The sequence below is a fragment of the Neoarius graeffei genome, chromosome 28 (genome assembly GCF_027579695.1).
Source record: "Neoarius graeffei isolate fNeoGra1 chromosome 28, fNeoGra1.pri, whole genome shotgun sequence".
Taxonomy (NCBI): domain Eukaryota; kingdom Metazoa; phylum Chordata; class Actinopteri; order Siluriformes; family Ariidae; genus Neoarius; species Neoarius graeffei.
The window spans coordinates 2,727,883-2,754,475 of record NC_083596.1 but is presented as its reverse complement, the minus strand read 5'-3'; the positions used below and the strand labels follow the sequence as shown (position 1 = coordinate 2,754,475).

The 26,593-nt window shown below is 39.6% G+C and overlaps 2 protein-coding genes and 1 long non-coding RNA gene across 3 annotated transcripts; 2 read left to right on the top strand and 1 right to left on the bottom strand.

Moving 5' to 3' along the window:
• The first annotated feature begins 4,929 nt into the window (after positions 1 to 4,929).
• Positions 4,930 to 10,589, top strand: si:dkey-251i10.1 (uncharacterized protein LOC100038774 homolog). Its single transcript, XM_060913204.1, has 4 exons — positions 4,930 to 5,149; positions 7,078 to 7,564; positions 7,714 to 7,854; positions 10,014 to 10,589. Exons 1-4 carry the CDS (start codon positions 5,039 to 5,041, stop codon positions 10,169 to 10,171), a joined length of 897 nt encoding a protein of 298 aa, XP_060769187.1. The 5' UTR covers positions 4,930 to 5,038; the 3' UTR covers positions 10,172 to 10,589.
• A 1,922-nt stretch (positions 10,590 to 12,511) lies between these two features.
• Positions 12,512 to 19,562, top strand: LOC132875858 (uncharacterized). The gene is made up of 2 exons (XR_009651889.1): positions 12,512 to 13,291; positions 17,635 to 19,562. It is a non-coding gene; the product is annotated as an uncharacterized LOC132875858 (long non-coding RNA).
• si:dkey-251i10.2 (uncharacterized protein LOC562682 homolog) lies at positions 18,216 to 24,751 on the bottom strand. The gene is made up of 5 exons (XM_060912974.1): positions 24,489 to 24,751; positions 21,054 to 21,166; positions 19,903 to 20,012; positions 19,452 to 19,516; positions 18,216 to 18,453 (listed from the first exon to the last, which is right to left on the bottom strand). Exons 1-5 carry the CDS (start codon positions 24,676 to 24,678, stop codon positions 18,374 to 18,376), a joined length of 558 nt encoding a protein of 185 aa, XP_060768957.1. The 5' UTR covers positions 24,679 to 24,751; the 3' UTR covers positions 18,216 to 18,373.
• Positions 24,752 to 26,593: the final 1,842 nt, after the last annotated feature.

Genomic DNA, 26,593 nt, shown 5'->3' with positions numbered 1-26,593 from the left:
CGATTCGCTGCTGTTTTGTTGTAACCCTTTGTTCACACTAACAAAGCGACAGGTCATCGTTCATTTTCTTACAATTACAATAAATCCATGAATCGAAGTGACTGTCGTGATGATACGACTCTTCAGACCGATCCTGTGGCGCGTGTGGTCCGACGTTTCTTCACTTCCCTGCTCACAGCTTGAGTTCCTGTTTACTGTTTGATTAGACTGGAAAAATGTAATAAACTCATAAGAATGGGTTTTTATCTTACCTCATCATGTGTACGACAAATGTATATAGAAATGTTACAAAGAAAAATAGTTTGGAAAGAAGTAGCAGAGATTGTCGATGCCTCTGGTGAGTTTACATAGCTAGTACAGTTAGCTTGCTTTACTCATCTTTTCTGGCCACACCCACAAGAAACAAACTCCATATATATAAAGCAAATTAGCTGCAGTGGAACTGTTTGAAAACTTGTTGCTTATTTTTTTTGTGCGTTTTTTAAATTTTGTTTAGAACAGTGGTGATCTGCGTCAGTCCATCACTGACCACGTGGACTGGCTAAATCAGCTCACAGAACGTGTTGAAACGCTCCAGATGAATACGTCTGTCTTCGTCCAGGTATGATAAATTTTTTACCACGTTAATTGCAGAAGTAAAATTTGAGAAGTCTCACTGTGGTGTTTTTTTTTTTTTTGCAGATGAACTCCAGGCCTCGAGTTTTCAGAGGGAAACAGCAAAGCTTCCGAAGTCTCTCCCACCTGGGGCGTGGCCACCTGATTGATGATGCCCAATCAGAATTCGGCTGGTCTCCAGTTCGTATGAGGCGAAACAGTGATGCTGCTTCCGAGATGTCGTGCGCCTGGTGACTGTGAAAACTTACTGATTGGATCAGGAGCTCGGATCTGATCCTGATCATCTGTTTCCTCATGACATTTCATCACTTCTTATATTTATATATCAATTCTATTCCTCCATAATTTTCTTTAAAGTGAATAAATGTACTACAATGTTTGTTTGTTTGTTTGTTTGTTTACATGTTTTGTCATATGCAAATCAATAAACACTTTCCTGACATGAATTGTTTTAATTCATTTCAAGACAGAATATGTAATCTTCATGACTTCAAGAAAAATGTTTAAAACGTTATAAAGGAGTTTCACCATCAAAGATTAAAATTGTAGCCTGGAAAAACTAAAATACAAAAACAGAAAGATACGTCACAATGCTCTTGTGCACAAAACAAAATGCTCTTGTATTTGTATTTTAGTTTTTCCGTTGTCTTGACAACTGAAACGTCATGGTTCCTGGAGGAACCATTTTCAAGGGGTCAGTCACCAAAGGGTTAAATCTATTAAAAGTTTGTTTATTGTTCAAATTTATTTTTTAATAATCAGAATTGTAATTAAGCATTGTGATTGGTTTTAATTTTAAAATAACCAGATTAATCATGTGACAAACTCATATTAGAGGACTTGTAGGAAAATATTATTTTAAAAAGTGCTTGTTCGTTTTTTTTCACTCAAAAGGGAATTAATGGAATTAGTAATGTCAGGAGTATTTTGTTTCTTATTGTTTCGACTGGAAGATAATCAGAATTCTTTAAGCTGGTTGTATCAAACTTGATTATTAGAATTAATGTAGATTACCTGGAATTGCAGAAAATATAATTTCAGGATAGTTTTACTTTATAGAAATGCGGAAAAAAATATATACAGCATTATTTATTCGGATTTTTTTTCCAGAAATGTTATGAGTTATATGAATAAAATAATCCATCTTATTTACTCCCATTCATTTCATTTTATAGCTCTCTGGTGCCCTCTGGTGTCTGTTTAGTGTCTTGCATCTGTATTAACCCCGCCCCTGACAACAATAACTCCGCCCCATTTAATTGTCTCGTTTATTAACTTTCCATTTGAATCGAGTCCAGTATATGTGTAAGAGATCTTACTGGGAAATTTTTCTTCTGATTTAATTGATAATCATTTAGCTTTTTTTTGGCTTTTAAATGTTTGAATACATTTTGATGTGGATTCTAAAACCCCACATTTTCACTTCTGTGATGATGTGATCATGTAGCACTTTAAAAATAATAATAATAATAATAATTTATGCGTGACAAAGTTGTAAAGAAAATTTCCTTTCATTTTTCGAGTTGTTTAAAAATTATTGGGTAATTTTTTTAAATAAAATAACTTAGAGCACAGAGAAATTAAATAATAAATTTCCAACAAAGGGTATATAACAAAGTATTGAGATGAACTTTTGTTATTGACCAAATACTTATTTTCCACCATAATTTGCAAATAAATTCTTTAAAAATCAGACAATGTGATTTTCTGGATTTTTTTTTCTCATTTTGTCTCTCATAGTTGAAGTGTACCTATGATGAAAATTACAGGCCTCTCTCATCTTTTTAAGTGGGAGAACTTGCACAATTGGTGACGGACTAAATACTTTTTTGCCCCACTGTATGTTATGAAGAATTTTGATATAATAAATAGTATTTCTGCACAAACACACACGAGAAGGAGAAAGAAAAGTGAAAGAAAATTGAGAACTGTACTTTGCCATGTGGTTAACTATTAAAGTGGATTTTACATTGAGCCTCATCAGTTCATCAGATATTCAGGGTCAAAGTTCAAACCAGTCCATTGATTGGAAGCATCACCAAAGGACTTTTCCATCATTTCCTTTTGAGTAAATCAGAAAGCTTTTCTGTGTGGCTCAGGGTCACGATGGACAAAGTCTCATCTCATCATCTGTAGCTGCTTTATCCTTCTACAGGGTCGCAGGCAAGCTGGAGCCTATCCCAGCTGACTACGGGTGAAAGGCGGGATTCACCCTGGACAAGTCGCCAGGTCATCACAGGGCTGACACATAGACACAGACAACGATTCACACTCACACCTACGGTCAATTTAGAGTCACCAGTTAACCTAACCTGCATGTCTTTGGACTGTGGGGGAAACCGGAGCACCCGGAGGAAACCCACGCGGACACGGGGAGAACATGCAAACTCCGCACAGAAAGGCCCTCGCCGGCCCCGGGGCTCGAACCCAGGACCTTCTTGCTGTGAGGCGACAGCGCTAACCACTACACCACCGTGCCGCCCACGATGGACAAAGTGATATCTCAAAGTCAAAGGAAGACTTCAGTCTAAAGAAGGTTTATCATAATTATGCCTCACAATAATGAGATCGTGTTCTTATAATGATAGCGCTTGCAAAGCAAAGTATTATATTGTTATTCTGACTTGCTATCTCATAATAACACAATCCTATCTCATAATAAATACTGAGTATCTCATGATTATGATTTAAGTTCTCATAATGAGATACTGAGTCATCATTTTGAGAAAATGTTCTCATTCTTATGAAATAGTAAGTCTTTGTTACAGGTCATAATTATGAGATACATCCTAATTATTATAACATACTATGTGACTTGTTTTGTTTTTTCTTCAGATGATGGAAACGGGCTTCCACAGACCTTCTAGTGTGTAGTCTAGGGTTTTTTGAGGCCGTGATATCACCTGTGGTTTGTGTTTGTGTTAGAGGGAGCTGAAGCTCAGGCCTGACCTCTACACTGACCTACAGCAGGCCTCGAGCCTGAGCTCTTCTGTGAAGGACGCAGGACAACAGGCCTTGTGCTCAACTCTATTCTTGGCTCGCTTTTGGCTTTCGCGTCAGCTGAGAATGTCCATACTGTTCACGACCCTTGTTCAGAACTATATATATAAAACTTGGCAGGACACGGAATGGACAAGCAGGTCATGTGATGGAGACGAGGTCATAAAATCCTCACGGTGTCACTGGACTAAATGTTTATTTGAGCATCTCAGAGGTTTCCGAGCGACCCGACAAGAGAACTCATGTGGAGTTTATATATGTGTTTGAGAAAAAGCAAACACTTTGTGAGCTGTGATGTTAATATTTTCCTAAAGATGCTAAGTACATTCAATATAATCAGAATCAGAATCAAAATCATGTTTATTGGCCAAGTATGTTGACACACACAAGGAAATGGGTTCCAGCAGTTGGTGTCTCTGTCTAGCGATACAGAAGGGAAAAAAAGTGTGAATATGTGTAGGTTATGGAAAATGTATATATGTGTATGTAATGTGCAATATGGACAATATAGACATTACACAATACAATTGTATGTAATCTATGCAATCTACAATAACTAAGTGGGCACATATATTTGTGTAGTATGCAAAGCATCCTGGATAATCTTGGGATTATGATTATTTTTTAAAATTAGATTAAACATAAAACATGAAAAGATTGGCTTTGAAATCATAGTATTGAGTGCATTTACTTATTTGTCTGGTCAAAAAAGTTTTTAATCAATCAATCAATCATGGCTTTATTTATCATGGATATGTACAATGAGTCAGACTCGTAACAAATACATTTGAACTGATGATTAAAAAAACAAGTAATAAATATATATATATATATATATATCAAGGAGGTCTTAAGACACAAGACATAATAATAAATTTAATAAATTAAAAAATTAAAATGTCGTTCAGTCGAAAATATAACTAAATGCAATTTAAATCTATTGCTGACAAATATTACATTTGAACAATGTGCCACTCCACTCGTAGTAAATATATCAGAAAGCGCAGGGAACAAAATGTCCAAACCCTTGAACACCTCACGCCTACTTGCATGCTCGATAGTACGGCTGAACGTGGCGACAGCACTGCACGCGCACTACACTATATAGTACGCTAGTGTGCAGATTCTAGTGTATTTATTACCGTAATGTAATAAATGTAATCATGTATTTATTACCATAATGTACTGATAACCGTAATTGTCATTGGCGAAGGAAAGAAGGACGAGCGTTGACGTCATCACCGAATGAACCAATGACAATAGGAAATATGATCTTCGCGCTGTTTTTCTCGCGAGAAATTCTTAAGCTTCTATAAAAATCGGCCATTTCGACCGCGCAAGAAGCCGGGAGGGCGAGAGAGGGGAAGAAAGTAGATCAGGCCGGGGAAGTTTAACAACATAACTTGTAAATAAATAAACCAAGATGAGTGAGACAGCAATTTCATTTGCCAAGGATTTCCTGGCTGGAGGAATCGCCGCTGCTATCTCCAAGACAGCTGTCGCTCCCATCGAGAGAGTCAAGCTTCTCCTTCAGGTATGTCCGGCATCCTGTCGGCTCGGTAACCGAGTCCTCCAGCAGCATCACCGCCGCCGCACCCGCTTTCACACCTCACTCCGAATATAGGACTGATATTTAAAAAATAAGTTAAGAGTTTTATTAGTATTATTATTTCTGACAGTCACTTGGCTAACTGGAGAGCTAACCTTTACCTTGACGTGAATGCCCTCCAACCTTAGCATTGTTAGCATAGCTTAGCTTAACATAGCTTAGCCGCCTAGCTTCTCATTCTCTTTCCCGTTCAAGAGGACATGACATTGTGATGGTGTTCACGCTAGCTTAAAATACCTCTTAGCATCACTTTGTCATTATCAGCTTTAAACTATTCCGTGTTCATTTTACTAGAACACATTTCCTCCCCCTGTCTCTTGATGTTTTTGCTAACCGTCTTTTAAAAACTTTTTACCTCAGCACGGACGCGGCCATTAAACAGGAAGTCGGTTATGTAATTGTTCCCTTTTCAGTTCTCAGAGCCTCTTTTCTTCCATACTGGATTTAATAATTCAGCAAATAAACACACACCTCACTCTTGATCCGCAAAATAATTTAATGCTTTAGTAGGTCGGCTTTCAGGCGGATTTCTGACAAGGTCGTAGGAAGGAGAGCGTTCACAATGACCTCTTGTTCCCTATCTAGGTGCACTACAGGACAGGTTTATGTGTTATGTATTACATCACTGTTTTTAATAAGCACTATTTGAAGCCTTTTGAGGGGGAAAGAAGACACACAAGGTCATGTTGGTCATTCTTAGTGTGTGTGAGTGAGAGATTTTACAATCAAGGCTCGCCTCCAGGTCCTCCCAACAAAATATAATCTGGCTACCTGGTATCCTTCAGATCATAACCCGTACTGTATCTTTCACTGTTCCATTGGTCAAATTGAAACAATAGCACACATCTTTAATGGCTGTAGTTTTTACAAAGGACTTTACATCGCTAGGCACGACCGATTAGTTGACCTGGTCTTTGACAGTATTAAAGAAATTGTAGATGAAAGAACAGACATGCATAAACGCAGTGCAGTGCAAATGGATTGGTTTAATACTGAAACTCATGACAATGTTCAATTGAATGACTTCCCAAATACTCCAGATATCACCATCATATAAATGAAAGCAATAGAACAGTAATGATTATCGAAATAGGCTGCTCGTTTGATTTATACATGGTTACTTGTTTTAACACCAAGATGCTAAAGTATCAGACACTTGTGGAGTCAATTATGTGCCTTGGTTATAATTGTAAATTAATTGTTCTTGTATTTGGGAGCCTTGGGCATGTACATAAACTTGTCCTACATGGGTTGCAACTGTGTGGACTATGCGAAATAAGCGCTAAGAGGCTGGTTAAATATTGCTCAATTTTTGCCATAATAGGTAGTTTGTCCATCTGGAGACGGAGAGGTCATATTTTTATCCATAGACCTTGTTAGATTCATTTTTTTTATGATCACACTTGCCAATCTACAGAATATTTCCTATAATGTTTGGATCTGCAATCCTTCCCTGTGTGATGATCCAAATAAAAGTATTAAACTGTGTGTGAGATTTTATTTATTTTTAATATGAAGTATGAACCGACACATTTGATGTGATGTGATGTGATGTTCAGTCTTGAAGAAGGTGTTTCTGTCTTCTGTTTCAGTTATTCAGCTGTTAAATCAGGTGTGTTCGAGCATTTAAAAAAAAACTTAAACAGGTTTAGGAACCGGCTCTCTATTGAAAGGTCATGTGATCGATAGTGACACTGTGCTATACATAAAAATCAGGATTGCATGCAAAAGATCTAGCAAAGGGAAATGATTGTTTGTGTCTGGGTTTGTTTGTTTTTTCCCCACGATTAAATGAACAGTGACAAGGTCCTATGGACAGGAAGTAAAGCATATGTTTTGATGTCTACCTGCAGGTCCAGCATGCCAGCAAGCAAATCACAGTGGACAAGCAGTACAAGGGCATTATAGACTGCGTGGTGCGCATCCCCAAGGAGCAGGGCTTTCTGTCGTTCTGGAGAGGCAACCTGGCCAACGTGATCCGGTACTTCCCAACTCAGGCCCTCAACTTTGCCTTCAAGGACAAGTACAAGAAGGTCTTCCTTGACGGTGTGGACAAGCACAAGCAGTTCTGGCGCTACTTTGCCGGTAACCTGGCGTCCGGAGGTGCTGCTGGAGCCACCTCACTCTGCTTTGTCTACCCTCTCGACTTTGCCCGAACCCGTTTGGCTGCCGATGTGGGCAAAGCTGGCACAGAGAGAGAGTTCACTGGCCTGGGCAACTGCCTGGTGAAGGTGTTCAAGTCTGACGGCATCAAGGGGTTGTACCAGGGCTTCAATGTGTCTGTGCAGGGGATCATCATCTACAGAGCAGCATACTTCGGCATCTATGACACCGCCAAGGGTGAGTCATGGATCTGCAGCTGAGCTTCTGTCCTGCTTTGCATCTTATTAACATGTTCGAAGGCATGTGGTGGAGAGGAGTGGAGTGAAGGAGCCTTAGAAGAACTTCAACTGTGTTTTGATTCATCGGTTTCTGTTTTTTATACACAGGTATGCTGCCCGACCCCAAGAACACCCACATCGTGGTGAGCTGGATGATCGCTCAGACTGTAACTGCCGTTGCCGGTCTCACCTCCTACCCGTTCGACACGGTCAGACGTCGCATGATGATGCAGTCCGGCCGCAAAGGAGGTAAAAACCGCCTGAACATTCCTTTCTGCGTTACTCCTAATAATTTGATGCAGTGAGGCAGAGTTTATTTTGGGCATGGAGCTGAGATGTCCATCACTGCTCCAGATCTTCACTGCTTCATGTCCTGCTCAATAATTATAACATTCGTAAATTTCTATCTGCAGAATATTTTTGTGGCAAAAGGAGAAACTTTTAATTATCTATTTAATTAGGGAATGTTATAAAAAATCTTGGTGAGTAAAAAGACACTAGTGAAGTATTTGCGTCAATTGAGGTTTTTCACCCACGTGACCAAGTCATGTGATGCATCGTTAGGCTGCCATTTTGAACGTCACGTCTCGAATCAGTTTGAATGCGAGGAAGGCGACAAACGAAAAACATAAAAGAAAAAGGAGCGAGATGCAGAAAACACCTTCACTATCCAGCGACGTAGGGCATTTACAGGGCGAGCAGAGGGAGAGGTATTTGCAAAAATTGAGGTTAGCAGGCTTAGAGAACGACGTTTACCTGCATCCACCAGGATTGTTCACTGACGTACGGAAGTATACGAAGCCCTCGTCTTTACCTGACTTCGGCCCACGTGATCTGTATACCTATGTCGTTAAAAACCCATCGCCATACACAGGTATTGATCTGAAAGCGTATAAGAGTTTGGATGCCTACAAATATTTTGTGTCAGGCTGGGTAACATGCCTACATCAGCGGGTCGTCCCTGGAGCCGGTGGTCGCCATCTTATTACAGCTAAGGTTTGTTCACATTTTCATTTACTTTCGGTCCTCAGGATAAACAAAATGTTATTAAATGTCATTGAAATAACTTCTTAGTCTGTTGAGACATGGCCCGTTATAAATTTGCTGTTACCAGGCAATGACCAAGAACTGTATTATTAGGGTCGGTGTCTGTGTTGTAGCAGTGTACTAGCAGCTAGCTGTTAGCACTAGCTAATGTCAACAACATAGTAGCTGGTATGTTACTGTAGCAATGTTTACGTTCAGTCATTTGGATGACTGTTAAAACCTTTCAGTCTCAAGTTTTTCCTTTACTGTATTTACTAGTTTACTGTAATTATGATCCCGCAGCTATTTACACCGGATCCAGTGTAAATAGCTGCCGGAGCGCGCTCCGGAACCTCGGCCAGAGCACTCCGGGAGCAAGCCGGCGTGCGCTGCTTAATTTGAGGGGGAGCAAGCCGGAGTGCGCTCCGGCAGCTATTTACACTGGATCCGGTGTAAATAGCTGCCGGATCATAATTACAGTAAACTAGTAAATACAGTGAAGGAAAAACTTGAGACCGAAAGGTTTTAACAGTCATCCAAATGACTGAACGTAAACATTGCTACAGTAACATACTAGCTACTATGTTGTTGACATTAGCTAGCTTGACCTTCAAAATGGCGGACACCGGGGCGTCACGTGACCCTGTGACGTCAGGTGAAATACCTCAATAGGTTGAAATGGTCATGGATGCTGGGAATAACAGACCAAGATGGAGGCAAATCTGTCTCATTATACAAATATTTTTAAAGGTCCTTGTCAGTTGAAATATTTTTATTTATAAAAGATGTGTAAAGGTGAGGTACAAGCCTTAATACATGGATTTTAAATATAATTATTTTTTTTTCTTTCTAACTCCATTCTCACCCATATCTCATGAAGCTCCGCTCCAGAATCCATGGTGGCCTATAGAGTATAGTGTGTCTATAAAATGACTGACAGGAAGAAAGTGCATTCAAAGACAAACATGCACTCGGGCCTGAAAGTCAGGTTTCAGTCTCAAACCTTCTATGTTTTATCATGTTTAACAAATCTGCCATGTTATTTCTACAAGTCATACAGTTTAAGACTGACGGAGTGACTGCAGCACCTTTAGGAGAGATTTCCTGCTTAGTGCTTCAACTTTCAGTTAGTAATAAATAAAAAGTTGCAGGTGGCTGAAACATCAGCTGATCACTTAATGAACTAATTTCTGTGATTAAGAACAGGGGGATGCGCTCTTTATTTACGTTGATGTGAGTGATGTCCCACCTGTTTTGTCGGTTGATTGGTGGTCATTTTTGAGTGACTATCAGCAGTAACAGGATTTTTTTTTTTTATCTAATGTTTCAAAACAATATTGTTCAAAGCAATTTCTTGACTTTGTAACTCACTTTGTTTGCAGCTGACATCATGTACAGCGGCACCATCGACTGCTGGAGGAAGATCGCGCGTGACGAAGGCCCGAAGGCGTTTTTCAAGGGTGCTTGGTCCAATGTACTCCGTGGTATGGGAGGCGCATTCGTCCTCGTCCTGTACGACGAGCTCAAGAAGTTCATCTAAATGTCCCCTTCTCGTCCGTTATCGTTTTATTATTTTTTTAAAATAATTTTCACCAACAAAACAAGGAGAAAAATGGGGGGAAAAAAGTGGAAACGGTTAATGCCATGTAAAAGTAAAACCTGTTGTTCTGGCTGGACTCTTCTGCCTCATCACTGAGGCCTGATTAGTACTGCTGCTGGTTCTGATTAATATGGAGATGGTCTTTATTTAAAGTGTGTGTGTGTGTGTGTGTGTGTGAGAGAGAGAGAGAGAGAGAGCGCCATTCTCTTAGTCTGTTTATCGTTTTTATTCTCCCTGAGTCCCAACCCCTCATCCTCGATCCTCATTTCTACATGTGTGAGAGTTCTGAACGTGTTCTCCGCTCCACCAGTTTTTAAATCAGTACTTGAATAAATTCAACTTATTGGAGAAAAGAAAAGTGAATTATTACTTTTTTTTTTTTCCCCCGTATGCATCGTTACATAAAGGATAGCACACTTCATGTCATGCTGTTACAGGAAATGGTCAACCTCTGGGTGGTAACTGCTTCATTACACCATGCTGGTGTTCATTATTTCCCATAACAGCACAACACATTGATTTGATTTGACTGAAACTCTGTCCCAAAGATGGTCTCTCTTGTGGTTTGAGTTTCCTCAGAGTTGTCTGTGTTGAATATTGTGACGCGTTTGCGGTGATTGGACCAAGGTGGTGCCTGATTTTCTTCAAAGCGTGCTTTCTTGCATTATAGAGCCTTTTAAATCTTCTTGGAATCCAGTTTTACTCCCAAGTCCAGCCCATGAGACGTCACTGTTTGAGCACGAGGTGAGTAATAGTGGAATCGTACAGACTCTTACTGAGTGAAACCACTTATCTAAATGAGGTTCACGCTGCTCGCTGGACTCTCTCCACGGTTTCTGGTTGCGTGAAGTGGATTTCCTCTCGGCTCACCACTGCTATATTTAACCCTCATTATCTCCTGCTCAGGCCTGATGACGCTCGCCTCGAGCGCTCACCCCACTGTCTGGAGTCGCTGTAATTCCTGCGTGTGTGTTTCCAGTGTTAATGTGTGTAGAACATCAGCCGGAGCTTCAGATTTCACCCCTTCTGCTGCTGCTGCTTTTATTAATCCCTTACTTCCTTCTCTGAGTCATCATTTGTCTGCAGGCATGAAATGATTCCTACATTGTTAGGACCCATCCCTGATTCTGGTTCGGTTCCATTCCTCTAAACATGTGTGTCAATTACATGTTTTACCTGTCTGTATTACCTGCTCAGGCACAGTAACTCTGGGCCACACCTCAGGTAAACAGTCATCGCATTTAATCCTCTATTCTGTTTGGAGTTGTTTTGGGCCACAACTAAAATTATATGCAGATGAGCATTAAAGCAGCAGTTACACAATTTCACATGTACCATAAAATGTGACACGACATGGTTTTGGCGAGAACGTGACATTTTAAATTCAGATTTTCTTCACTCTTTTCAAATAAAGTGATAGAATCCCGAAGGTCGTCTTGAGTTGTTTCCCCCCCGACCGATCCTCAGGCACATGTGGTCCGATGTTTAGTTCAAACCTGCAATTAGCTTGATGCACAAAAATAGAAAACTTGTAATTGATTTCATCTTATCCTGTCATATGTGACCTCTCGTTATGTGTTCTATAGAGATGTTAGAAAAAAATAAAGCATGGAAGAAAGTACTGGAGATATCAGTGCTTCTGGTGAGTGTATGTTATGTAGCTGATTGTGTAACTTCAATCAAGCAAATACTTGTAATGCTGTTAAGATATTTTGTGTATAGCTTCAGTTGAGCACCGCCTTGTGGAGAGTTAAATCCAGTTACAGTTTGAAGTTTTTGTTCTCCAAATGGAAAAAAATCCTTCTCTTATAGTTTGTTTTAAAAAGGGAAGTTTTTGCAAAATTATTTTAACGTTATCCAGACATGGCAGCTCATTTAAGACATTAAAGCTAATTTTTGAGATCCTGTGAGTGGGGACTTTATGATCACCAAGTACATGAGGATGAAGAATAGCAGTAATGTTTTCCTGACCGGAAACAGTCCAGGAAACAGTTTTTTGAGGTGTTTCATGTCTAAAAAATATTTATTTCCAGATGAAGTGATATTTTGGTGTGCGTGTTATTGTCTTGTGACTTTAGCGTATTGTCACACTTTAAACTCGACTGGTGTGTGTGTGAGAGAGAGAGAGACTAATATTTACACAGTCCATGAGGATGAGAGATGCCAGAAATACTGCACTCAACTCAAGTGTGTCACAAGATCTGCATTACACACACACTGTGCTCTACATTCATAACTGCAAACACCCCCCCCCCCCCCCCCCCCCCCCCCCCCCACACACACACACACACACACACACACACACAACCAACACTGCTCTCAGTAACTTTTTTGGTGTTTATGTGCTAATTTATTCCCCTGGCTTTCTGACAAGGAGATAATTACAGAAAAAGGAAAAAGCCACTGTCGTATTATCACACTTTAGAAACTGAATCAAGTTCTGAATAATTTTCCTATTACCAGCTTAATATCAAATACAGGATAAAAATACTTCTTACAAATGTATAATTATTTTAGTCTCATTTTCTTACACCAAGAAAAGTAGTGAGAAACAAGCTGAGGAGAGTTTAAAGAAATAACACAGTATTTGAAATGTGTTTAAAGTTGGGGAAAGCGATGGACTCAAGTTTCGTTAGGGTTGAGCTTACACTAGCACATTAGAGTTATGCTTGGGCTGTGCTAGGGTTAGTTAGGGTTATACTAGTTACACTAGGGCTGTGCTAGGGTTACACTAGGGCTGTGCTAGGGTTACACTAGGGCTGTGCTAGGGTTACACTAGGGCTACACTAACTAACTTCCTGGTTCCTGAGTTGTTTGTAGTGAGTCGTTTTTCCACAAGTGTTGGCGTTAATTACAAATTTTTTTTTTCTACAAATAATTTTCCAGTATCCTCTTCGTTTTTTATTGTACCTTTCACTTTTCTTTTTCCATTTTTTCCATTTTTTTTCGGAAGAACGCCAAGACCGGAAGCTTTTTTTTTTTTTCCTCCTCCTGCGAAAAACCATAAGCAGAGGTCATCTGCATCAGATGTGCTTTAATATCAACAGATCTTCAATTAAGGTACGTGAATCCTTTCATCATGGCACACCTTCAGCCTGTTCAGTGTGCTGAGTGCAGGATGTTTAGTCATTCTTCCTCTGTCGCTAGCAATAGCTTTATTTGTGATTAGTGCAGATTAGTTAGCTCTATGACGGAGAAGATTATCGTGTTAGAAGTGCATATCCAGGCTTTAGAGAAGGTCAGTGAGAATGAGAACAGTGTAGTTTCTGTAGGGGAAAGTCTGGATTCCCTAGGTGGAGTTAGTAATCCCCCAACTCCGGCATTAGAGCCCTTACAGCGGGGCGAATGGGTGACGACTCGGCGGCATAAGCGTAGAGCCAAAGCTACCACTGAGGCTCGCCCATGGGAGCACCACTCCTCTCTGTGTCACATGTCGAACAGGTTTGCCCTCCTTAGTGATGCACCCACTAAGAAACCTGAAAGAGCTCTGGTTATAGGGGACTCTATCATAAGCCACGTGAAATTAGCTCAGCCTTTAGGGGCACCAGCAGCTTTAGTCAGGTGTATACCGGGAGCCAAGGTGCCAGACATAGCAGGTAATCTTGGGGTCCTAGGCAAGCACAGGTTCTCAAAGATAGTTATCCATGCAGGAGCTAATGATATACACCTTCATCAGTCTGAGGTTATTAAGAGTAACTTTGTAGAGGTGCTTAAATTAGAGAAGGTGATGTCCGATGCTGTAGTATGCTCTGGGCCCATCCCAATGTGGTGTGGCAATGTAGCTTACAGCAGGTTATGGTCGCTGAACTGCTGGCTGTCCAGGTGGTGCTCTGAAAACATTGTGGGCTTTATAGATAATTGGGCTAATTTTGAGGGCACTGCTGGCCTGTTAGGGCGGGACGGTATCCATCCCACTCGGGAAGGTGCTGCTCTCATTTCCTGCAGCATAGGTCATAGTCTCAGAACAGGCCTAGTTAATTTCTGACAATCCAGAGCCAAGGCCAGGGAGCAGACGAACAGGCTAAACCGACTGTCTGCTAGCTGCACAGAGTCGTCACTCAGGGTCCACTACATCGAGACTGTGTCTGTTCCCCGAGCTCAACAAAAAGGTAGAAATATTCAGAGTTTGTTCCAGTAACCTAATCAATATAAAATTAGATCATACTGACTGTACAGCTGCTGCCAGCACCTTTTGATCTAAAGGTGGGGCTATTAAATATTAGATCTCTTACATCTAAAGCGCTAATGGTTAATGAACTCATTACTGATCAGGAGTTTAATGTACTTTGTTTAACTGAAACATGGATTAAGCCAAATGAATATATAGCATTAAATGAAGCGAGTCCTCCTGGATACAGTTATATACACCAGCCTCGTCTAACTGGCAGAGGAGGAGGCGTCGTGGTTATTTATAATGATTATCTGGGTGTAACACACACACCTGGTTATAAATTTAATACATTTGAAGTTCTTCATACTCATATAATGTATGTAGCCTTGAAAAATAAGTCTACCCAGTTAATTCCATTACTTATTATTTACAGGCCCCCGGGGCCATATTCTGAGTTTCTTTCTGAATTTGCAGATTTTCTCAGATCTGGTCATTTCCTTAGACAAAGCTTTAGTTGTCAAAGATTTTAATATTCACTTCGATAACCCAGAAGACCCTTTGAAAACAGCGTTTGTGTCCATTTTAGATTCAGTCGGGATTAATCAGAATGTCATAGGACCGACCCATAATGGTGGTCACACCCTCGATCTAATACTAACATTCGGGTTAAACATAGAAAATATAGTCACACTTCCACAGTCTGAAGTTATCTTGGATTATCTCATCTGATTCAAAATATGTCTGAGTAATAATATATGCACCTCACCACGCTACTGTATTAAACATACATTCACGCCAACTACTGCACAGAGCTTTATAAATGATCTCCCAGAGTTATCAACTTTGATTGGGTCACTGTCAGCCCCTGCAGAACTTGATCAGGTAACTGAATGCTTAATGTTCCGCTATACTTTAGATAATGTAGCTCCTCTTTAAAAGGAAAATGGTCAGAGACAAAAAATTAGCACCCTGGTATAACGATGACACTCGCACTTTAAAACAGACCACTCGAAAATTGGAACGTAAATGGCGTCAAACAAAATTGGTAGTGTTCAAATTAGCGTGGAAGGAGAGCTTCCTGAAGTATAGAAAAGCTCTTAGTGCTGTGAGATCAACATATCTCTCCTCCCTAATAGAAGATAACAAAAATAATCCTAGATTCCTATTTAATACTGTCGCAAAATTAATTAGGAATAAGTCCACTATAGACACATGCACACCTGTAGTATGTAGTGGCAACGACTTCATGAATTTTTTAAATGACAAAATTGAAAATATCCGACAAATTCAAACTACTAATTTAAGGTCAGACAGTGTAAGTGACCCTGTAGTTAACAATATAACTGTATCAGATCAGCAATTAGAATGTTTTACTCCCCTTAGAGAAATTGAATTACTTTCATTAATCTCCACATCAAAAGCCTCAACTTGTGTACGAGATCCCTCACCTACACGTCTATTCAAACAGATAATACCTGAAGTAATTGAACCGCTTCTAAAAATAATAAATTCTTCTCTTAGGATCGGTTATGTATCCAAATCCTTTAAACTAGCAGTTATCAAACCCCTGATTAAAAAAAACTTGACCTTGATCCCTGTCAGCTGTCCAATTATCGGCCAATATCAAACCTCCCCTTTATCTCCAAGATCCTTGAAAAAGCTGTGGCACAGCAGTTATGCTCATATTTACATAGGAATAACATCCATGAAATGTATCAGTCAGGATTTAGACCTCATCATAGCACAGAGACGGCTCTGGTTAAAGTAGTAAACGACCTACTGTTGGCGTCTGATCAGGGCTGTGTCTCGCTGCTTGTGTTGCTTGACCTTAGTGCAGCATTTGATACCATTGATCATTCCATTCTTCTGGATAGACTAGAAAATGTTGTGGGAGTTAAGGGAACGGCCCTCTCCTGGCTCAGCTCTTATTTAACTGATCGCTATCAGTATGTTGATGTAAATGGTGATATTTCTAGACGTACTGAGGTAAAGTTTGGTGTTCCACAAGGTTCTGTCTTGGGTCCGCTGCTTTTTTCTTTATATATGTTACCTCTGGGCGATATTATTCATAAACATTGTATTAGTTTCCACTGTTATGCTGATGACACAGTTGTATGTTTCTGCAAAACCTGATGAGAGACACCAGCTTAATAGAATTGAGGAATGTGTGAAGGACATTAGACACTGGATGCTTATTAACTTCCTTCTGCTTAACTCTGACAAGACTGAAGTACTTGTACTCGGACCACATGCAGCTCGAAGTAAGTTTTCTGATTCCACAGTATCTCTGGATGGCCTTTCTGTTTCTTCACGTGCAGCAGTAAAAGACCTTGGAGTGATTATTGACCCCAGTCTTTCATTTGAAACTCACATTGATAACATTTACCCGAATAGCTTTCTTTATCTCAGAAATATTGCTAAGATAAGAAATTTAATGTCACTACATGACGTGGAAAAACTAGTTCATCCTTTTGCTACCTCTAGGTTGGATTATTGTAATGCCTTACTGTCTGGATGTTCCAATAAGTGCATAAACGAGCTCCAGTTAGTTCAAAATGCAGCAGCAAGAGTCCTTACTAGAACTAGAAAATACGACCCCATCACCCCTGTCTTATCCACACTGCATTGGCTCCCAATCAAATTTCCTATTGACTATAAAATACTACTATTGACCTTTGAATGGTCTCGCACCACAGTACCTGAATGAACTTCTGGTCCTCTATGACCCGCCACGCCTACTTGGATCAAAAGGTGCAGGCTATCTGCTGGTACCTTGTATAGTGAAGGCTACATCAGGGGGCAGAGCCTTTTCTTACAAAGTCCCACAGTTATGGAACAGCCTTCCAAGTAGTGTTTGGGGATCAGACACAGTCTGTGTTTAAGTCGAGGCTGAAAACAGATCTGTTTAGTCAAGCCTTGTGTTAATGGTGTTTGAGGTAAAGGAGTAGATCTGGAGGGTCCTCAGACAGTGTGTTTTGGTAAACTGGGATGTATGGATGCTGTCAGTCCCCACTCGCTTGCTCACTTGAGTTTGTTGACGGTGTAGTGGCTGCTGCTTTATGTCCTGGGGCCCCTCATGCCTGTGTTACCTTCTGGCTCTCCCCTTTTAGTTATGATGTCAGAGTTAGTCGCCGGAGTCCCTGCTTGTCCTCAGTGCAATATGTATTCTGTTCCTACTTATTCAGGTGACATTGGGCATACCTAACAACCTGTTTCCCCTCCCCCCAAATCTGTCCCTCTGAGTTACATGTCGGTCCTGGGATTGAGATGCTGAACCTCTTCTGCTCCTCAGACCTGCCTGATCCATCCTGGTGCCCTGTGTCTGGCTGGAGTCTCATCACATCACTCCTGTGGAGGACGACCCCATGAGGACAGTTGAAAGTCACACCTGGAGGACGCTCTGGACTCTTACAGTAATGCTTTTATGGTTGAGGACTACAGTTGACTTGCTAACTTTAGGACTGCAGTTGTCATGAACAGTTTTGCACTCAAGTTTCCAACATCAGTGAAACTGACTTCATGTTAAAACTGTTAGTCATGTTGTCTGTTGTTGCCCAAATGAGGATGGGTTCCCTTTAGAGTCTGGTTCCTCTCGAGGTTTCTTCGTTGTGTCATCTGAGGGAGTTTTTTCTTGCCACCGTCGCCACGGTCTTGCTCATTGGGGATAGATTGGGACAAAATTAGCTCATGTTTTAAGTCGTTCAAATTCTGTAAAGCTGCTTTGCGACAAATGTTTATTATTAAAAGCGCTATACGAATGACTTAACTTGACTAGCCCTAGTGTCTAGGGTTATTTAGGGTTACACTATGTTGCTGAATTTCAGAGTGACAGAAGGTCCCTGTGATGCTGCACACAATAAGTCAGACATTGGGTGAATCACCTATTAAATTTATTAAAACAGCTTGATTTCATGCATCAGCGACTTGAGATCCTGAAATCTTTTTACAGTTTTATTACTCAACTTATGGACAATGTTGTGCGTAACAGGACTCGACTAATGGGAGGTCACTGATGGTGCATTCACAAACTACTAGAACACAGTCAACATCAGGAGTGTGAGAAACAGAACAGACGTGACGGCCATCTTGGGATCAGCCACTCCACCTGAGACTGAGAGAAGTCAAAGGTCACAGACACACAGGATTTTAAACCAGCTCTTCAGAGACTCTTCATGACAAGTGCTTATGAAAATAGCAGGATGTCATTATTTAACTGCAAAATTAAAGCTATTTCCTGAGCACGAAGACAGACACGCATCACAAACTAACTGACTGAGGAATGAACTAAAGTGCTAATGTGCAAAACATCCTATTAATGCATTCATTCTGTCATCGTATTTATAGTAACAGCAAAGACGCAGCGAACACACCACATAAATGGACATAAAAAATGTCATCACTGATATGGCGACATTTCTGCAAGGAGATTTAACATTTTTCTGTATTTAACATGGAAGGAGTCCCCAGGGTTAGTTTTCAGTTATCTTCATGACAAAGTTATGCATCCTTTTTTTTTAGTTTTAGTTCTTCAGTAACGTGACACATTGCGCTTTTTTTTTTGTCTTATTAATTCAAAGAGAGGAAAAAGGAGTCTGGTGAAAGAATAACTCTTTATAGCTGCTGTAACACAAGCTCACTCACATCAACATCCGAAAGTGCTCAGATCTCAGCATGGGAGTGTGACAAGACAAAAAGTAAGTACACCCCAGTGAATTTGGTGAAAATTTTGACATTTTCAAATTTTTCACCCAAAAAAGGTAATGTTTTAGGCTTTTTTTTTTGGGGGGGGTGTTAGGTGAAGAAGAAGGGAAAAAAAAATCGACATTCTCCGATTTTGCACCAAATTCACACAGCATATTAGGAAGGCCTAAACGAACCCTACAGTGCACTTAGTTTCGTCCTGTCATGCTCCTGAGCTGAGATCCAAGCCTCCAGTTTTCAACATACTACACTTAAACAATGCTCGAGATCATTGTATATCGATCAAAATATAAAATAAATGTTACTCTGTAAAATTAAAGTCCTTGATTGTAAAATGCATTAACTTACACTCTAGAAATTTCCTAATTAAATTAAAGTGTAACATTTATCATTGTGATTAAACCTCACCTCCAGTCAGTGTTGAAGATTTGAGCTTTACCCAAAATGTGGTTCTGTTTGAGACTACAGTGGCCCTGAAGGAGAAAAATCACAAGAATTAAATAAAATACTTTTAAAAAAGGAGTATTCATTAATACAAATTAGTACTGTAATATTTTTAGACATACAAATAAATAACAGCATTATTTAACAACAGACAAAAATGGAATAAAATTGGGTGAAGTGTGTAGTAAACAAAGCTGTAAAGTAGGTGCCATTACTTTTGCACTGTTACTTAGGTAACGTGCATGTACATAAATGCGTATTGATTTGTCATCTTCTATTGTTTATTGTCTTTACCATCAGTTCAGTGTCTTATTTTAATCAAAACCTCCACCCAAATGCCACAAATCTCACAGGAACTCATTGAATTATTGATCAGTGATTAATAACCGATGTTTAGGACTTTCAGGTTGCTTACGTTATGAAGGCAGTTTTGAGGGAAGCTGGAGGAATCCAGCTGAAGGTGGTCTTATTGTCCTTGGGGGTTCTGTCGGAGTGTGTGATGGCACTGAAGTTGTTTCCTGAGCACTACAACACACACACACACACACCACAAACTGACTGTGTAACTTCTATTCTATTAATGCACTTGTTTCGTTCTTTTATTGTTTCTATAGTAACAGCTTCTTCACAGGGACTTGTACAGCAAACATGCCACATAAATGGATTAAAAAAATGTGTCATCTTTGCTATGGTGATGTTTATTGTACATTTATGGAAGGAGTCTCCAGTGTCAGAGGTGAAGCTGTAACTATAAACTTTGATATCTTCAGGACAGGAGTTTACACTTCTTGAGATTCCTCGGTGATGTGACAAGTCGCTTTTTTGTCTTTATTAATAAAAGAGACGAAAAAATGAAGCGAGTGAGGGAAGAAATGTTTATAGCTGCTGTAATGCAAGATCGCTCACACTCGCTACACTGACACACTTTAGCGTTCAGATCTCAGCGCAGGAGTGCGACATGGTGAAACGACTGAAAACCTGAGAATGTTGACTTCTTTACTCCCCAAAAAAAGGTGTTCTCTGATTTTCATCACACCGTATGTTAACGAGGTCAAGCTGAAAGCAAAAGTGCACTTAGTTTCATTCGTTTCTCAGATTTTCAGGATTCTATATTACATTAAACGCATTTAGCAGATGCTCTTATCCAGAGCAACATCCAGCGCAGCCTGAGGAGCAGGTGGGGATTAGGGGCCTTGCTCAAGGGCACTTCAGCCATTCCTGCTGGTCCAGGGAATCAAACCTTTTGGTCCCAAAGCTGCTTCTCTAACCATTAGGCCATGGCTTCCCGTTCTATGATGGAGGTTTGGGATTCAGAATTTAATCATTTTAATCATCAGGATCAGTTAAAGTACATGTACAGGACATGAAAATAAAATCTCATAAGACAGGGACATGTCCAAACAGTCTTTATAAAGAGTCTGTGATGGGTGGAGAATAAATGCACTCAAAAGCTATTTCATGCACGTCCTTCAATAAAACATCAGGCACAATATTAATCATGAATGTGTTCAGTTTGTTTTACACGTTCATGCTTTTGTGCTGTAAATGTGAAGTGCGTGTAATCACCGCTAAGTACTTGGTGTTGGCTGGTGGAGTTTTCCAGGTCCCCACAGCGTTGGTGTCGGAGCCTGAGCGAGCCTGCAGGAGCAAGCCGATGTACTGTGGGCCCTGAATCGTCACTGACACACACACACACACACACACGATATTAACACCACACCACTTACTCCAAGATGTCCAGTGCACTCTTAATAATCGTCCCCACTTTGGCATCATGTTTGTCCCAATCATCAAAAATCTCCTCAAAAGAAATCATCTAACTCTCACAAAATACAAAACTAAAATATGTAGAATTTTTCAGGGAAGGTTTCATAAAAAGTTCAGGATTTGATTTATCCTTCATCCTGAATTTTGATGCGTGTCTAAGCATTTTTTTTTCAGGATTTATGATGTAATCCTGTATTGTTGTTTTAACTCAGTAAAACAAGTACAGGTTAAGTGTATCTGACATGACATCGGGTCACATGATCTTTTCATTAGCAATGAGGGACGAGTTTGAGAACTTTAATGCTGTAAAAATTCACTTCTACAGAGAAAAACAGATCTGAAATTGTAAAGGAACATGTTTATTATTAATACATTGTTTTATATTCAAAATTATAAGGAAGAGTTATATTATAGAGAGTTCTACAACATAGAAATATCATGAACTACTCTGTGTGTGTGTGGGGGGGGGGGGGGGGGGGGGGGGAATAAGCCTCATGCCAGTTTCTGACCAGCAGGGGGAGCAGGTGATTTACTGAGAGCCAACAATTAACAATTTTCCCCCTGTATAGCACTTCACTGTAAAAACTAAATAATGAATCACTTCATATCAAGCAATAGGTTTTAATTTTCAGCCATTTCAGGAACAAAATCATTTTACTGATCCTTATAATCACCACATTTTTTTTAACTTGATGTTTACATTCACATTGCGTGGTGACCCTGGGCGTTAAAGGTGCCATTATAAATTGAACAAACAAAATAATAATAATAATAATAATAATAATTTCAATTTATATAGTGCCTTTCTCAAAACTCAAGGTCACTTTACAATTATGGGGGGAAAAAAAAAAAAAGTCCACCAAATAGAGGTCAGGATGTCATTCCAGTGGTGTAGCAGCCACAGTCCCACCAAAAGGCGCATGAAAACAAGTCCCACATCGCCTGCACAGCCACCGCAACGCCACCAAGCAACATCGCTCAGCACATCACGCCAAGCACTAAAGCACCGCTGCACAGAGTGCTGGACAACCACAATGTTAAAATGAGCAACGAGCTCACTGCAGTCCATTGCGAGGAGCACAGGCATCACCTACGACAAACCAAGGCCTGGAGGGAACCGATGCCCAGAACTGGGTCCGGAGCTACACCATAACCGGCGGACAAAACACTCAAACAAAAACAAAGATCAAACTACACGAACACAAAAAAGAAAAACAAAAGAGAAAATAAAATTAAATAAAAAGCTCCAGTTTAATGGTGGTTTATTTTAAAATCAACAGGAACTTTTTTTAATGATATTTTACATTAATGAATTAATGAATTTTGGAATTAATTTATTTTTATTTCAAACATGTATAAAAATGTATGTAACTATTTGTACATACAAAAGACAGAAAACGAGAAATTAAAAAAATAAATAAAATAAAGAGCTAAGACATTACAAAACACCGCACATTGTTCGAAAAAGGAGTGGGAAGAAGTACAATACAAAACTTTTTAATCATTCTGTATTCGACCAAATGAAGCTATATTTAAATCTAGATCTTCATTTAGTGCATTGTACATTATAAACATAAACAAGTATTTAAACAGTTATTAATGCTAATTCATGCCAATTAAACCAATTCAAAACAATTAAAATAAAATGCAAAAATAATTTAAAAATTAAATCATCCAAATCTAACAACTTCTAATTATCTGAATGGATATAAAGCTGACCAAAATATCATTTATTTTTAAATAACTGGAAAAAATAAATAAATAAATCAGGATTTTAATTAAGATATAATTAATTATTTATTACCATTATGTTAAAAAAAACCGTGAGGGAGACATGAAAATGAGCTTTAAATGAGGAGTGTACATTTGTCTTTGTGTGTATGTTATTGTGAGTAACACACACACACACACATTATATATATATATATATATATATATATATATATATATATATATATATATATATATATAAAAAACACAAAAAACTCCAAATCTTTAGTGGTAATACAGTGTCAATTATCCATTTCTGTACTTGTATAAATTTTTTAAAAATATATTCCACATGTTCTGTGGACACACACTCAAGTGCGCTTGTCTGAGTAACTTGAGAGATATTTAAAACACAAGACTTCCAAAAAGAACCTCCAACCTCCTGCTGTCTCTGAGCTCACTGGAGGTTTCCTGATCCGGTTCTTTACCCCCTCTAATGTTATCATGAATCACTTATGAAGCATTATAAGCTCTTCCTCTTGGGCGCTAACTGCCTCTATAGGCTGCATCATGTTACAACTTTAATATCACACCTCCGTTTTAAACATCTGCACCCTTTCAAACACTGCATTCATTTCTAAATTCCAGCAGCAATTCATCGTTCCATCACTTTATCCCTCCATCCGTCATGTCAGACCTCTGATCGCTTCCTCCTCCTCTTCCTCCCTGCAGACCTTCTCACTTCTCCTTCATCTGTTCATTTTACCTCTCTCTTAAACTCTGTTGAGTTGAATCTACTATCCCTCTATCTATCCATTGTGTTCACAACTCCATCTGTTTCTACTGCTCATTTTCCATCCTTCCATCCAACCCTCTCATACACTTCACTATCCCTCCATCAAACATCTACTAGCTTATTCAACATCCATCCAGCCATGTCTGCTCACTATCTTTTAATAGATCTATTCTCCTCCAACAGCTCTCACTCACCATCCATCAAACACCTCCCAACTGGTTCACCATCTCTCCATCCGCCCTCCTCTCAGTCTGATCATCACCTACCCCTCCACCCACCTCTACTTGTTCACTAATCCTCTCCTCTATCTACAATGTTCTCACCTGTTCACCATTCCTCCACCACAGGCTTGTCTGCTCACTATCTTTTGAGTCATCTTACCCTTCTTGCGCTGATCTTGATATATATCCATCTAGCCTTCTCTCCTGGTCAGCTCATTAGTTATCTCTCCATCCAACTCTCTTCTAACAGCTCATTATCCATCCTTTCATCCAATTGTTCTCAATCTGTTCCACCCATCCATCCTCCATCACTATTTTTCAATCCATCCATCTTCTACCAATAAAGGGTTCTTTCTAGAACACTTTGTGATGGAGAAACCTTCAAGTTCCTCTTACAGAAGATGTCACATATCCTGTTTCCCAGTCTCCTCTTTCTTCGGTGAGGAGGTCTGAGGCGTTTTTAGTGCTGTAATAAATAAAATAAAAAGTCACAGCGTTTGAGATTACCATTGATTATCTGATTGGTGCTGAAGGTCATGTTGCTGATGACGATGGTGTAAGGAGATGGGATCGACTGCGGCTGGACATTGTGTTGAGGGGTCATGTCCTCACACCTCCCAACCGGAGCTCCGGATGGATATCCCGTTACAGCTGTCCAAACCTGGAGCAAAAGAGCGACAAAGAGCACAGCCCACATGTCAACAGAGACCCAAAAAGCACAGATGAAAAGGTGTGTGTCCCAGACAAGAGGGCAGAGAAACTGAGCCCTGAAACGGAAGGACAGCTTTTAGAAGGAACTTTGTGCTGAGTCATATGGGGGGGAACCAACCCCTCCCCTCATTTCTTTCATCCAATCAAGTCTGGCCTTCATGAAATATTCATGATGATTCAGGTGAGGCCGGTCTTCCCAGACACACGATTGTATACTGATGACAGAAGTAAAAGGAACTTTTTCATGCTGGTGAAGAATAGCCATGAAAATGATCTCTGTTGTTTTTACTGGAAACAGAGCTTCAGTTTCTAGTATTTACTTCCTCCTTGACACACTGATCTATTGTTTTATCTTTCAAAAATTTCACAACCCTGTTGAAGTGTGGAATGCAAATGTTCAGGTGGTGTTGATTCGTGTTCTTGAACAGCAGCTCTGCCAGCGAAGCCCTGTACTGTATATGTGGACGTTTCTAACACACTTCAGCACTTAGATCTGAGAACCATTAGACTTTGGAATCATCTGCCTGGAAACACAGTTGAAAGTAGTTCTTTAGAGACATTTAAAAGTTAAAGCTCTTCAATACTTAATTAATTCATCATGGTAGATCTGGGGCTGTTTTTAAATTTTTAGTGGTGTTTATAGCATGCATTTATATGTATAGACAGTGTTTCTTGTTTAATAGTTGGTGTGATGTCGAAGGAGTATGATGGGACGATGCTAAGTGCACTCCTGCGTTCATCTCAACCTCCTTAGTGGATGATGTGACGTTGGTGAAAATCTGAGTTGGATTTTTTTGTCAAAAAAAAAAGCCAGGTTTTTTTTTTGGCTTAAAAATCAGCCTTCTCATATTTCCACCAAATTCACACCATACGTTAAGGAGGTCGAGATGAACGCAGGAGTGCCCTCATGCTCCTGAGATCAGATCTGAGACTCTGATTACACTGTATCTATACACACTGTGGGGCACAAACTTAAAAACACTATAATGGTGGATATCAGTGAAAAGTGCATGAGTTTAGATGGAAAATATAAGAATTATTGCATCCACATTCACTGGATATGAGCAATCGTGCGCTCTGATCGGCTACTCTACTACTAGGATATCAGCTCATATACTGTGACTAGAGAAAAACAAAATGGCGGAGCGTGTTGCTGAACCAACCAAGGACAAAATAAAAACTCTACTTGAAAACAAAACCCCAAAAATTACAAAAAAAAAAAGCAGCAAAATATGGAATAAAAGTATTTGATGGTAAGAACGCATCTTTATTTTTCAAGAATTATTATTATTGCATTTTTCACAAATTGCTCCTGTTATTTCACCGGTTTGTTTACATTCTAAGCGGAAATGATTTTCTCAGACTTTTTTTAAATAAAGTTTTTATTTATTGAATTAAAAAAAATGCTGTTTCTCAAAATCCAGAGAATGTTGCTAGAATAAAAAGTTATTCCACTTAATCTCGCCGTACATGGATTGTAGACAACTCAGTGTTACGCACCTCATTGGCTGTCAGCTCACGTACGACTCGATTTCATGGAATAATTTATTAGTATTATAATTAAGTTGTCTTTGATGGGTGGAGAGTAAGTGTATTAAAAGGCCACTAAATGAACTAAACCTGATTTTGAACTGCTTATAGCTGCTTTAACGTTAGTGAGAAGAGCAATGAACATTAACGCATGTTAAATATAACTATAAACAATGTTTGTTCTCATTACAACATGCTGGCTGTCTAATTTCACAAAACCCTTCCAGTTCTTTGGCAGGATTTCACGGCTGTCACAACAGTCACATGCTGAAGTGTTCACGCTGGTTTTGAGTTTCAAGTGCTGTAGACCTGTTGTTATCTTCTCCTATCATACTGTACCCGCTCTTATAAGATTATCTTATAACTAACCT

Bases quoted from the DNA above. Each gene is read 5' to 3' on its own strand.
- si:dkey-251i10.2 (XM_060912974.1), bottom strand. From the start codon at position 24,678: ATGTGGGCTGTGCTCTTTGTCGCTCTTTTGCTCCAGGTTTGGACAGCT. The intron at 21,167-24,488 runs GTAATCTCAAAC...TGTGTGTGTCAG, and splicing joins CACCAATCAGATAATCAATG to TGACGATTCAGGGCCCACAG. The intron at 19,517-19,902 runs GTAAGCAACCTG...TTTCTCCTTCAG, and splicing joins CTCAAAACTGCCTTCATAAC to GGCCACTGTAGTCTCAAACA.
- si:dkey-251i10.1 (XM_060913204.1), top strand. From the start codon at position 5,039: ATGAGTGAGACAGCAATTTCATTTGCCAAGGATTTCCTGGCTGGAGGA. The intron at 7,565-7,713 runs GTGAGTCATGGA...TTTTATACACAG, and splicing joins CATCTATGACACCGCCAAGG to GTATGCTGCCCGACCCCAAG. The intron at 7,855-10,013 runs GTAAAAACCGCC...CTTTGTTTGCAG, and splicing joins GCAGTCCGGCCGCAAAGGAG to CTGACATCATGTACAGCGGC.